The 15,293-nt window shown below is 34.3% G+C and overlaps 1 protein-coding gene across 1 annotated transcript in view; it reads left to right on the top strand.

Annotated features, from left to right (window-relative positions):
• LOC119069177 overlaps window positions 1-15,293 on the top strand; it is a 329,111-nt gene that overhangs the window by 251,562 nt on the left and 62,256 nt on the right. Inside the window, exons 7-9 of the mRNA XM_037173104.1 lie at window positions 3,746-3,952; window positions 7,079-7,224; window positions 7,322-7,472. Coding sequence (XP_037028999.1) covers window positions 3,746-3,952; window positions 7,079-7,224; window positions 7,322-7,472 — 504 coding nt within the window. The remainder of the gene's footprint in view (window positions 1-3,745; window positions 3,953-7,078; window positions 7,225-7,321; window positions 7,473-15,293) is intronic.

The raw sequence follows: 15,293 nt of genomic DNA on the forward strand, positions 1-15,293 counted from the left end.
TTATTGTTCCTTTACTAAAATTGTGGTATGTACACACTACGGTTGAGATTATTTTATTGCTGATTTTGAACAATTATTTATCGAAGAAATCAAACGAAGAAAAGGATTAAGATTTTGACGAAAAAACAAAATGTTTGCATATAACCTACATGGAATAATACACCATTTTATGTTTGCGGACCAAAATATTTGTTAGCCCCGTAGGAAGTACTGGGGGCTTTTATAAGAACACCATGCCGTGTGTAACATGTGTAATTCGAAGCAGACGGTAAAAATCCACAATAAAAAAAAATGTCCACGGATCTGTCCGTTTGTGTAAAACGCAACCGATTTTAAAAATTCTTTTTTCCCTGATAGGTAGGTAATGACAATGGCGTGAGACCCCATACTAAAATGGGCATATTTGGGTCGATCACTCCTGAGCTGGGGCCCAATAAGTGCTTTAAGTGATACGTGAAATGAAAGGTATTTACAACACCGATCGACAAAAAAAAGTTTATGGAAATTGGATGACCGACTCGTGAGTTGAGCCCTTGATGTGAACCAGCAGTTTTTGCTTGTAGGTCGGCCAAATTTCAACAGATTTTGTTTATTATTTATTTATTTCTTGATTTTAATGTCTACTTAACAGGGCCGACCAATCACAGTTTGACATTAATTTTACATTCAGTCCATCAATTCAGTTCTGTTTCCTTGTCTTACATATCACATCAACAGTTAATTCTGACTTCTAGTCTCATCAATATATTTCAATTTAGTTCAATTCAATTAGATAGGTATTGACCGTACCAGGAAAAAAAATTTATGAAATTTGGTTCACCGGAGCGTGAGCTAGCTCCCTTGGAGTGAGTTCATATCCGGCAACTACAGTGAAGGTGGTGTTTTTTTGGCAATATCTCGAGTAAATTTTGACCGAATTTCTTGATTTTTTGTTTGTTTGAAATGTATTAACGAATATTAGTACTATTTATATTAGTAATATATTAGTAATATTAGTAAAAGTGATATATCCTTGGATATATCTTCGGAAAAATGGTACTTAAAGAGTTTCTGTTAACAGAGAAGTAATTCGTAATATGTGAGGGATGTTTTAGGCATTAGTGATAAAAAAACAGTTTCATTAAAATTGCGCATGCCGAACTAGGGGGACAATAATGTCAAGTACGCAATAGGTTTACGGGTCGTACGGGGCTCAGTCGCAGCAAACGTTCCGACTGTTCTGACGGTTTGTTTACATTAATTCGGTTTGGAAACAGAAAATGTAAGTTTTCCCTTACTCATTGGTTAGTTGCTCGTATCCATGATTTTTTTTCCCTCGAACTGCGAATATATTCTTTTAACGAAGTTGAAATGTTAAACTTACGTATAAATGTAAGGACGATATATAACATTGTGATTGTTTCTTTTGTGAATATTTTATTAAATGAATTCTTTTGAACAAAAAAAAATGTATTTTCCATTTTCTCTCCATTCAAACCTTCTCTTTGAAGGAAATGAAAACCCAGCATGGGTTCGCATGTTTCCGGGTTTCGGGGCATGCAATCAATTTATATTCAGATTTTCTCAGTCTCCTTTTTTCTTCAATTTTGTGTATTAAATTTTGTGAAGAGCCAAAGAATGGAAAAGAACAAAGATTTTTTATTTTCGGTTTTCATTCAAAGAACGATTAAACGTAACCTTTGCTGCTATGCTGAAAACTTATTTGCTGATGCCTACATTTAAGTTGTTGAATGCTCTTCATTTACAATCGAAAATTAAAGTTGCCGTGTTCTGAGCGCTTTCAACGCTTTGATTATACAGTTTTTCAACCCAGTTAACACAAACTAGAATTTTAAGTGAGAAACCCTAGCTTAAAAATATTACAGATGGACTTTGTCTAGAGTTCAAACCATTGGTGTGGTTTTGGAGCTGGGATTATTGATACAAAAAAACTGAGAAAAAAGTTTGAGAGTCAAACAACATCCGTCTGAATTCAGATTATCGACGAGATACAGTTGAAGTTAAATATGTGTCGGAATTTACTTCAGCTGATTTACCAGCTGGTTCACTCATACAACAACACTTCTACGGTTGTGCGATGATCACGCGAGAGGATTGAAACCCTTATAAAGACGTATATGCGGTGTGTTTGTGTGAGTGGACCAGCTGGCAAGACAACTGAAACAAATTTAGACGGAAATTCGATTGACTTGAACTGTTTCACTCTTCAGCCAATGTACGTAGAGCAGCAAATTCAATTTGCTGAGAAGGAAGTCGATAGAATTGAAACAAAATTTGACAGAGGCAATACCTAAATCGAATGCCGCGAAAAATTATAATATGAATCGAAGTTTAAGTAAAAGTTTGCTTCAGTTGATTTTCAGCTGGTCCACTCATACAAACAAAACTACTTAGCTTATTCATACTGTTGGTTCATAATAGCTACAGGAACGTTTGTGGTAGTGGCAAAACCATATAAAGCCATATAAACGGTTTCGTTTGTATGACGTCCCTCTGTACTTTTCATTTCATTAAGAAAATATATTTCCATCAAACTTCGCTGATTACAGACCATAACTATGAGTCTAACCTAAATGAACAATCGATTTTCTGTTTATTTATGTCGAGTAAAATTTTGTATACTTTGCATCTTCTGTACGTTTACTCGCTGAACATGTTCAATGAAATAGATGAAAATATGACCAATTTTAAAGAGTACAAATATCGCAGCTCTGCTATAAGTTGATGTCATGCTGCAGCATTTGACTTTGTGCAGTGCCATAATCTGTCAACATTCATCAACACCTTTTCTAGGAAATAATGTTCCGTAAATACAAAACTGCAGACTTCTACTTTTACCTGCATTTTAAAAGGTATACCGAATTCAATCTTTGCAATTTTCATGACTGGTAAGATTAAGTATTCCTTATAAAGGGGGAAAAATGAAGTTTTATCATTGAAACATAAAAAGGGAATTTTTCAGCATCCTAAATAAATAATCAACTTTTCCATATCCAGCAAGTAGCTGAATTGGACACGTAATATTCAGAAACAGTGTCATTAAAAGAGCGAAGAAAAGAAAATTAAACATGACAAAGAAGAAGAAGAGAAAAAAAAAGTTTTAAATTATTAAAAGCCTCAGGTTCTTATTTAAAAACATCAAACAAAACTTTTGTTTGCATGAAATTAATTAACACAACTTTCTTCCCTTTTGAAGAAAAATTATTAGAAAACAAAGGATTCTTTTCTTGCAAGGTTGAAGGGTCAAGTTAGTAATCGAATATGTTGTTTGTTCGTCAAAATACTTTTTTTTTACCTTTCAGTTAAGTAGAAAGAACGAAAAAACAATGCAAAATGTTCGTTGAACCAACGTTTGAGTGTTTCATCAAATTAATATTTGATTCAGAAATGGAATAGAGTTTTTAATTAGTTCTTACAACGATATTCGATCGACATTCATTTGTACATTACAAACAGAAATCAGCATGTCAATTAGTTGTTTAGCTTAAAGGGAATTTTGAGAGCTTGAAACTTCTCTCTAGTGTACATATTTGAGTTCCACTTTTATTATTGGAATCCAAAATTGAGTGCTTGACCAAAGCATCGAAAATGATTTTTTGTATTTAGACATTGGTTTTGTAAGTTTTCGGCTTCGATTGAAATTTAAAAGCGAAATCTCTTTCTTGACTGAAAATTGTGTTTTGTGTCAGTTAAACGCATATCATGGCCCACAACTACTACATGTAAATGCTTATTTCATTTTCAGGTCGTCCAGAGCCGGCTGTTGCGTGGTATAATGGCACCCAACCTGTTCAAACTTCCGGTGGCATACCAATGGGCCGTCATGTTATAGTTAATCGCCTTGAGGTACAACATGTAACCCGAGACGCATTCAATACCACATATAAATGCCAAGCATCTAATACAAAACTAGTGCCACCGGCTGAAAGAACTGTCCGATTGGACATGTTATGTAAGTATATATGTTACATGTTTTCTTTGTCGTATAATACATTTATTTATGACGAAGATGAAAGAAGACATGTACTGGGGCATATCAAAATATTGATGACACATAAATGAAACTATACATCCACAAACAGCAATCGAGCATGAAAATATTTATAACAAAATCTTGCTTGAGTTAAAATAACATTCTCGGATAAAATTGACTGAAAGACACTGCATATTATACATATACCGGGGAATGGTAAAAAAAATTTGAAGGTTGTTTTTTTGGTATGGCAAGGAAATTTCGAATATACCTCTCGGCTCTAGACTATAAAATTACTCATTACGGTAAACATATCGGATTTTCAGACGCTCGGTAAATAAAACTAAATGCACGCTACATGAATCGTAAAAGAGGGATGTCGTTTAAAAAAACAACCTCGACGAAGTCGGACTGATTTTTACCAGGGTTTCAAGCGAGTAGATACGCACTTTTCTTTGATTATCCTGATGAACCAGGTTAATAATTGGTACCAATCGCAGTATTCTCGGTATCAGACTTCGAGAATGTCGATACAAATTTTATGGCACAGAACGGGATGAACATATGTGACTATTTTCAAAAAATGAAGTCTTGAAATATCTCGAAATTTGAGAAAATTCTCGAAATTCTTGAAAAAGTCTTTTACTCTAAAATTCAAGAATCTTCTTTTTGTGGAAAATTACGAGGAAAAATCCTGAAAATATGTTGGTTCATTGGAAAGCTGAGATCGAGTGTGTATGGGGAAAATATAGTTTGGCAACAAATTGTTGCTGTGTGCGGCATACAGTATGTCTGGAAATTAAAGAAGAGGGATTCTTTTGAAAAACAGCCTACGAAAATTGGTCGTATCAATTTGTTAAACTTTTTAGCCCCGTACGAAGTACTGGGGGCTTATAAGATTAATATGCCGTTTGTAACACGTCGAATTGGAAGCAGACAGTAAGGGCAAAGCATTTGGCTATGTTCATAGATGACGAATCAGCAATAAAAAAAATGTCCGTCCGTCCGTCCGTCCGTCCGTGACCCCTCTAGCTTGAGTAAATCACAACATTTTTTCAAAATTCTTTTTTTCCCCGACTGGTATCGACAAAAGTAAGGTCAAGTTCGAAAATGGGCATGGTAGGGTCGGCCCCTCCAGAGCTAGGGCCCTATAGGTGTTTTTCAGTCTTTGGACGATATCTACCGAAATACGCACGCAATAGCTGCTTGTGATATATTAAATGAAAGGTATTGACGAGTAGAACAAAGTTGCTGAACATTGTTTTTGGGTAAGATGCAACGTGGGCTTGTTGGGAGGGCTCAAGGGTCGTTACTCGGCCCTAAGTGTTTTTTGCACATAAATCGAGTAAATCTCATCCGATTTTGCTAGTTTTTGTTTCATTTCAGAGATAGTTGAATGCCGAATAGAATGATGGCAAAAAAAGTTTCAAATTTGGGCTCTTGGACTAAGGCCGCTACTCGGCCCTAAGTGTTTTTTGCACATAAATCGAGTAAATCTCATCCGATTTTGCTAGTTTTTGTAGCATTTGAGAGATAATTGAATGCGGAATAGAATGATGGCAAAAAAAGTTTCAAATTAGGGCCCTTGGACAAAGGCCGCTACTCGGCCCTAAGTGTTTTTTGCACATAAATCGAGTAAATTTCATCCGATTTTGCTAGTTTTTGTTTCATTTGAGAGATAATTGAATGCCGAATTGAATGATGGCAAAAAAAGTTTCAAATTTGGGTCCTTGGACTAAGGCCGCTACTCGGCCCTAAGTGTTTTTTGCACATAAATCGAGTAAATCTCAACTGATTTTGCTAGTTTTTGTTTCATTTGAGAGGTAACTGAATACCCAATGGAAAGTTGGCAAAAAATTTTGGGTTTCTAAAATAATGTCGTAAATTGTTGGTTTTATTTGAAAGGTACTTCGTACGGGCTTTCGTAATTGCGCTATGCGCAATTTTAAAAATGAACAGTTTCAGTAAATTTGACAATGCCCAACTTGACTTGCATTTTGGTAACAGACGCATTAGAGGGTTGTAGACGTATTAGGGTTCCGGGCTTATTAGGGCTACGGACGTATTATGGTTGCGGACGAAATAGGATTACGGGTTGTACGGGGCTAAGTCGCAGCAAACGCTCCGACTGTTCTGATGCCTTGTTTTTGGTATGTATCGATAGATCTTGATACATAGACCTTCAAAAAAGAAAAAAAAATACAAACTTCATATAGGCTTTTGGAAGAATCCTCGAAAGTCAAGGAAGTGAAGTTTTCCTACAAAATTACAGCTACATCAGTTGAGGAACATTATCGACCAGGGGTTCGTTGGAACGCTGTCGATAGCAGATGATTTGCAGTGTCTGAAATGAAAGTTTCGCGTGGGCTTCTCATCGGGTGAGACTATTCCATTACCCCATGCATCAGTATGCGGTTTCTGCATGATGAGTATTTTATCTGTATGATGAACAAAATAAGCTTGTGCAGTTTCACACTTTTATACCGATGAAACTACACCTAAACCGTGGGAATAAATACATTATTATTCACACAACATAATGTTCCTTTTTCTCTCTCCTTCTCTCTCTCTCTCTCTTTCTCTCTGTCTCTGATGAAATGAGTTGCTACCGAATCTAGTTATTTTTCATTTTCAGTTACATTAAACTAATTATAATTATTCCATACGGCATTGTTATTTAAATCTGAAACATTTTAAGTACCTACATCAACTATAACCGTGGTCAATTTGGGAGTGATATCAGTTGGAAATATTTTTTATGTGATTTCTGGCAATAATTCCGTTTTTATATAAATAAATAATATAATTTTGTGTGTTATTGTCCATTAAAGTGAAAAAAATGAAATAAAATTTATAACTGCCAGGCATTTGAAAATGTGGAACAATTTTCCGGTGTGGTGTCTGTTTCAATATGTTGATGATATTTTATTGCGCATATTTGAGTTTCGTTTCCAAAAAAAGCAAAAAAAAAAACGAAATGAACTCAAATGTGAAATGAATTTCGGCTGTTGTTGGATACATATTTTTATTGTGTATAACCTCGACGTGTATGCATACGTGCGTGCACATTTGTGCAAATTGTAAACTTTTAATTATATTTTCCAGTAAAACCCACATCAATCAATATAACAGCAAAGCCGAAAAAATTTGCATCCGAAATGGAGTACACACTCAATTGTGTCGTTGTCGGATCAATTCCTGAAACAGACATTCGATGGACACAAAATAATCGACCATTTACACGAAGAAAGGTATAACACACGGCATACTACTAGGGAAAAAAAAAACTTTCAATCACAATATGACTCAGTTCGTTTTCACGGAATTTGTGCATATTTTTTGTTACAGGCAACAATGACTGCAAATGGCACAGCCATTACCTCGACGTTAGTATTTCGTCCATTACCAGATGATGATGGAACGATGCTGAAATGTGAGGGCTCAAATCCACGTCTTCCAAATTCTGCACTAGAGGATTCCATAAAGTTGAATGTAATGTGTAAGTAAAATCCAATCTACTGATGTATTAAGATGTGCTCTTTCAATCAAAAAACAATAATCGAAAATTGAAATTAAAACGTGCTATCAGATAGAGAATAGAGAAATCTGCAGACGACGAAAATCTAGTTATCACAAAATTGTTTGAAACCAAACTTTAATTGAAAAAGAAAGCTAAACTCTATTTTTGGACTATTTTTGGGAAAACATTTTCCCACATTTTCTCCTCATGTTTCATGCATTTCCTAAATTAAGAAAATTCTAGGAAAATTCACGAAAATGGTTTCCCAAAAATAGCCTCTGACTAAACTAGTTTGACTATAACCTGAACCTTTAAATACCAATATTAACTAAGTTCTTTTCGAAAAATGTAATAAATAAATTATCTGGCCCATTAAATGATGGTGGATAGGTTGGGATTTAAACATCAATCTTTAAACAGATCAACTTCACGTTAAAGCTGGCCGGTTTATAGATCAAACATTGACAAAGTCTACCAATATGTTCAACGGAACGCTAGTTCGAGTGGCTACAAATCAGTCATGACGCGTAATTTTGAACAGCGTCAAAACTATGAACATTTTTGATTCTTACACATTCAATAGAACATCTTCAAGTTACGGTACTTTCAGACGTAACCTCATTTAAGTTTCGTTAAATGTTTCGTTCAATCATTCATTTGTATGAATTTTTTCAAACGTTGACAGTATTTCTTAACGTCGTCGATGGCATTTCAAACGTCCTTGAAGATGATTTATAAAGACGTATATTGAGAATTTTATAAATTGTCGACGAGTGTAAAGTGGGAGTAAAAAATTATAATTTTTGGATAATGTCATTAATGGACAACCCAACACGGATTTACCCTGGTTTTTATCTTTTTTAGGTCTTTTTTCTTTTAGAAAAAAACCCTATTGTGAACACTTCATCTGTCCGTCTGTCTGTCTGTCTGTCTGTCTGTCTGTCTGTCTGTCCGTCCATGTGTCTGTGTCACAAATAAAAAATGAGACGATAACAGCCTTGATTCAAAATTGCAATGCTACTATGAGCAAATCAACAGCAGGCAAATAATAATTATTTGTTATCTGATAACCAATCGCTCATAGTTGGCATTGCAATTCGAAAATTTGGTAGTTGACTACCACGGTGATAGTTGACAACCGAATTAATTACCAGCGAGATGTTTACTTTTCGAGGGCTTTGCACCGACTGATGCAATTATTCTGACTGCTTGTCTATTTCCACACGAGAATTTGGTAGTTGGCTACCACGATGATAAATTGCAATGCTACTATGAGGAAATCAACACCAGGCAAATAATAATTATTTCTTATATGATAACCGATCGCTCATAGTTAGCATTGCAATTAGAAAATTTGGTAGTTGGTATCTGACAACCGAACGTAATTTTCGGCAGAGATGTTTACTATTCGAGAACTACGCACCGACTGACGAAATTATTCTACCTGCTTGCCGATTTATAAAACGAAAATTTGGTAGTTGATAGTTTTGGTAGATTTTTGGTAGTTGCCAGCTGAAATTCAAAATTGCAAAGTCACTATGAGAAAATCAACACCAGGCAAATAATAATTATTTGTTATCTGATAACCGATAGCTCACAGTTAACATTGCAATTCTAAAATTTGGTAGTTGGTAGTTGGACTACCAAGGCTATAATTGACTACCAAACGTAATTTTTGGGGAAGAGATGTTTACTATTCGAGAACTACGCACCGACTGACGAAATTATTCTACATGCTCGCCTATTTATAAATCGAAAATTTAATAGTTGGTTGCTTTGGTAGTTGGTAGTTGCGAGCTGGATTGACATTCAAAACTGCAAAGCCACCATGAGCATATCAACACCAGGCAAATAATAATTATTTGTTATCTGATCACCGATAGCTCACAGTTAACATTGCAATTCGAAAATTTGGTAGTTGGTAGTTGGACTACCAAGGCTATAATTGACTACCAAACGTAATTTTCAGCAGAGATGTCTACTATTCGAGATCTGCGCACCGACTGACAAAATTATTCTGCCTGCTTGCCTATTTAAAGCTTGAATTTTTGGTAGTTGACTACCATACTGATAGAGAGGTGGTAGAGATGTTAACTGTTTGAGAGCTGCACACCAACTGATGAGATTATTTAGGCTGCTTGCCTATTTATAATTCGATAATTTGGTAGTTGACTACCAAACTGGTAGTTGAATACCAAAATGGTTGTTGAATAGTTGATTTTGGTAGTTGAATACAAAATTGGTAGTTGACTACGAAACTGATAGAACGATGGTGGTGATGTTTACTGTTCAACAGCTGGATATCGACTGAAGAAACTGCTTGCCTATTTGTAACTCACGTATTTGGTAGTTGGTATCTCGAGAAGTGAGAAAATTGAGAGAAAGAAAAAAGACCTCACTAGGCTTATAGCCGGTCTATTCTTGTTTTGTTTTATCGGCTTTAATGCACATAAATGTTGATGAAACGATGAAAAATGTTCAAGGGTGTGAGCCTATTTTTGTATATAAAATTTTCATGAAAATAGTTTTCGAAAATTCGTACAACGTACTTCTGAAGTCCATTTTTTATTTTTATTTCATTCTGGGAATATTGGGATCAACCAGCAAACACCCCTCTAGCGTCATAAATCGTTATGTGTTCCAAATGCACAAAACTCTGTTTCTCCAAAAAGGGGCAATTTAGTCAATAAAGTCAAGTTGTACATGCCAAGGTCAGTAGATAATTCTGAACAGAAACTGGGCCCAGGCTTTATGATTATTACTTTTTAAATTCGTATATCGAAGCCTCGAAAATCGACCCTAACGATAGTGTAATTCTGTTCCATTTCGTTTCTAATATTAATATTAATATTGTGAACCATTGTATGGAAATTGTCGAGAGCATGCTTTTGAAACTATTAATAAAATAAGAAACGAAACGCACGTCCAGTTGGCATTTTTCCCACCAGAAAAAAACCCCACATCTTTTCAGATATATCTTCGTTCCGACCAATGTTAAAATACACCCCTGTCACAATTTAAATGATATTCTCCATATTTTTCATACAAATATTTTCATTCAACACAACCAAATAAAACGTTATTTAAAATTATATAAAAATTGCAATTCTCTGAACAAACATCAAAAATCCCGATTGTTGTTTGCTTAATAACGTAATACGCCCCAACATTTCGCTAAAGAAAAAACAAAAAAAAATGGTAAAGGAAAAAAGTGTATTCTCTCGTCTCTCTTGCATATTATTAAAATGAATTGTATCATTTAGCATCGTTTCATTTTGGAAAAATTAATGTCACATTCTATTATGTATTATAATATCTTTCTGGCTTGGCAAACATTTTTATTTACTATGTGTCTTAACATACACATCTCTGGTACAGTGCCATATTATATTATACGGATATTCGACGCCAAACATAAAATAATATAGGCCACCACAATCCTCATCATTGTACATAAATAGCCGCAACAGAAAAAAAACATTTTTTTCTTCCTTCTTTTTTAAACATTCTTCATTGTGTTTGTTGTTTTCTTTGCCACATTGAAACTTATACATGGAGGCTGTGCAAGTACAACAAAAATAACCGAAAGCACTGTTAGGTAATATGACAAAAACTTGAAAGTAGACTCAACATATTTTTGTGTTATATTCGCCCCTCTGGATATACATGTGACTCGCACGTCTTCCATTTTGCAACATTTCAACTAATGCCACAAAAAATCCTTGACTCCATTAATGCCCTTTTTTTATCATCTAATATAAGATTACGTCGCAGAGCCGGTCTCTATGATCCATAATATGACTATTTTGAATCATTATTAAAAACCTTTAGCTAAATTCCTCTCTGCACTGTTTCAATTTTCATCAAAATAATGGACATCCTCAATATTAATGTCACTCCCACTTACGTTCCGTTTGTACAAGTCTAATGATGCCGAAAAACTTTGCTCTTTGCTTTCCCTGAACTGTGTGTAGTAAATAAACACAACTATGTATGTTCATGAGAAATAAAAGAAAATGTTGCCGGTGGCGGTTTTTGTTGATTATGGTCGTATTATACGAGAGTATCCTTCGCGCCATTGCCACATATAAAATGTACAAATAACAGAAGCATAACTGTACATAATTGGAGTATAAATACCATTTAAAAAAGACAGTTAGATATAAATAAACCTTAATAAACCAAACCCCCTGAACGTAAGGGCTCTATGTTGTAACGGATGAAGAAATATTCACCAACTGTTTGAGCTTTTCTTTCCCAGTGTACCTAACACATTAGTTAGTAACATGTAGACGAGAAGTGGTGTACTAGGTATATATATATATATATATATATATATACAAACACACTCACAAACACACACCTAAAAACAACATCGAAAAGCTAGATACCACTTCGAATTTGCGGTTTTTATTTTCTTATATTTTGAATTCTCTTTTTTTTTGTCGAGCAGTAACTTTTCATTTTACTTTTAAGAAATTCTTTGTCTCGCTAAAGTGAAGTGGAATTTTTGATCTACGTTACACACTGGAAGAGTATACCAGAGATATATTTAATAACATTGCAGTTTTCGTTTTCGTGCAACAAAAGGAAAAGAGAACTGAATGAAAATTGTGCTGCAAATGCTGGTAAAATGCTCCACTCTTTTTATTTGTTGTAAAAAAAAACTACTTTATTGTTAGGTGGATGCGGTTTCGTTTATTCACTTTGTCTATAGACTATCGTCTTTAGTTGTATGGAATTCGGATGATGTAAGGCTGTAAGTGTAATTGAATGAAAGCATTCTTTTGCACAGTAAAATGTACATAATCTTAGCCGCTTTTCGAGGAAATTTCGTTACAAAGACTGTATAAAACGGTTTTACTGTTATATTTCTTCTGCAGAATAATGAACCATAAGTCTTGGATTTATCCTTACAATTCAAACGCATTACAACATTACAACATCGTTCGCTTTTATAATTTCCTTGTTTAGTACATGGAAAATTCATTTTCTGCGTCCTTTTTGATTTGTCGCGTGTGCACAAGATGATTTTTTATGACGATAGCAGTGCTGGTGATGCGTAATAATTATTACGTAACTGTGATTTGGGTAATTTTTTGTGTACATTATGTCTTCCAACAAATAGTACATTACTTATCAATTGAGTTACAAACAAATTTTTTTTTTATTTTTTATCGATGGAGAACCTAATTATAAGACACTTTGTCTCGTATCATATGCCAAAAAAAGTTAAAACTTTTTTATAAATCATTTTGAAAGTCACTAAAAACACGAAAATTCGAATCGAAATACAAAAATTTTTGATGACATACTGTATTTCTATTCGAATTTTCGTGTTTTTAGTGACTTTCAAAATGATTTATAAAAAAAGTTTTAACTTTTTTTGGCATATGATACGAGACAAAGTGTCTTATAATTAGGTTCTCCATCGATAAAAAATAAAAAAAAAAATTGTTTGTAACTCAATTGGGCAAAAGATGGAAATGGTACTTTTTGTGTGAAATTTGCCGATCGAGGCGTAGCCGATTTGCCATCATTAACCCCATTGCCAAGTGAGGTATTTTATTCAAAAACCTGAGGCAAAGTTTTGGCTCTGTGAAGTAAAGTTAACTCTACCTCACGTTTTCGAACAAAACTAGTTTCAGAACAAATTTCCCACTTCCAATATGCATTATCAAAAAATGTATTGAAAATCGATCCAAACCCAACCCGAATTAAAATTTTACTTCCTCCAGGGACGAACCAAAATTTAAAGTTTTTTACGTTTTGATATCATTGATTTTAGGCAATTTTTCTTGTTGTTTGTTGTAGCCCATTGTTACCAAAACGATGTATGTCATTTTCAGGCCAAAGCTTCTGTTTAGTATTCGTTTCATATTCTGATGAAGGATACAATAAAAATCCCTCAAAACAGTTTCCAAAAATGATGGGATGAATCAAACGCTCGCTTGTGTCGATAATTTCCATCCAATAATACAGTTGGATAATATACAAGATAATAATACAAGATTTGCACGTAAGCGCGTGCGAAGCCCAAGCGAAATTACACATCGAGTGTGTATTGGAGTATCATGAACGATATTTTCCCGTAATAGCTGAGAGTATGTTGGTGCATGCCTAGAGATGGGAAAGTCACACCAATACACTCTCAGCATAGACAGTAAAACATTAAAATTCTAGTTCTTCATTTGTTAACCGGATTAGAAAAAACTCATTTTAACTTTTTAGATTTTCATGCGTTCAACTATAGATAATATAAATTACTGAACCTGATCTTATAGACCTGGCCCTGGCCTGATATGACCTGAAACTGAATATTAAAAACCTGACCTAACCCTAATTTTTCCTGACCTGACCTGACTTCATCTGTTTCATAAGTTATTATAACAACGTCTTGACAAATATGTTCCTTTGGTTATGTAAATATGCCACAAGAAACCAAAGGACAAAATACACAACTTAGAAGTCTGCGGCAACGAAAAGTAAAAATAAATATGCAAATGTATCAGCACAGTTCAGGTTATTTCAGGTTAAATCTGCAACAGGCGCGGTCAGGTCAAATCTAAATGAGATTATATAAAGTTCAGGTCAGGTTTGTGATTTTCGGATTCAGGTCTGGTAAAAACTGATTTATACCGAGCCTTTTAAACAAATTCAAAATAGATAAAATGAGTTCAATGAAGTGTAAAAACACCATTATTCGACATGGTTTAGAAACTCACAATCTATTATTTAGAACAGTAAAACCCATTCTTTTGGCCGAATTTCTAAACCATGCCGAATACTAGTCTTTTTAACACAGGTACAAAGAATCCACAGCATGTATGTGCGATAAATCGTGCCTCATTTATTGTTCTAAGAATGTATGCGACACTTTGTCGTTCTACCATAATCAGGAATGCTTTGTAGACTTAAGACGTAATAAACGTCGTTCATTTTACTCGACAAGCAGTTGAAGACTTACTGAAATGAATGTCACCCTGCTACATGAATTTCATTCTCGATTGTTGCAGTAATTAAAAAACTTTGCACAGCCCGTCGTCGGTCTCGTTGTTTAAGTGCGGTTTGGACAAATTCGAGTTTCATTGGTAATTTATTTAGCAGTCTTGCCTTGTTCAACAGGAGTGAAAAAAGGAAAAGATTCTATTGTGTCATGTACTAACCTTTTCGGTTCTTTTTTTTTATTTCATTTTAAAACGAAAATTTTATTTAATTCAAATTTTTTCTCGTCTTTTTTTACCCGAAAAAAAAATCCGTCAACCTTATGCATCTCATCAGCGAGAAATGGGGCCACTGAACAATGCTAAATTAATTTTTCATCCCGAAACATGAGTTAATGTCATTTTGTTTTCGGAAACAATGTGTCCTTTGTATTATTGAATAATTTAAAACTTTCCACAAAAAAAAAATAATTTTTGGGACATTTCCTGCAACAATTTTCATCTCATTAAAATGAATTACGTTTTCATATGTTCGTTTCACAATTGTATTTTATTATTGCCATTGTATGTATGATAACTTATCGGCCATTTTCATTATAATGAACATTGGATATGACTCAGAAAAAACACGAAAAGGGAAGTGACGTTATTTTAAAAATTCCACAGAAAATAAAAAAAAATTATTTTTAAAACAGAAAAAAAAGAACCGCATCCACCACTCCGAAAATAAGTAGATGACAGGTTACCTCAACATTCATAACTTTGGCTAGGTACATCTCTTTGACCGCATTTATTTCTAGCTGTGTTCAATATCAGAGAGAGAGAGAGAGAGAGAGACGGGAAAAGTTGTGCACCT

This window comes from Bradysia coprophila, assembly GCF_014529535.1.
Source record: "Bradysia coprophila strain Holo2 chromosome X unlocalized genomic scaffold, BU_Bcop_v1 contig_26, whole genome shotgun sequence".
Taxonomy (NCBI): Eukaryota; Metazoa; Arthropoda; class Insecta; order Diptera; family Sciaridae; genus Bradysia; species Bradysia coprophila.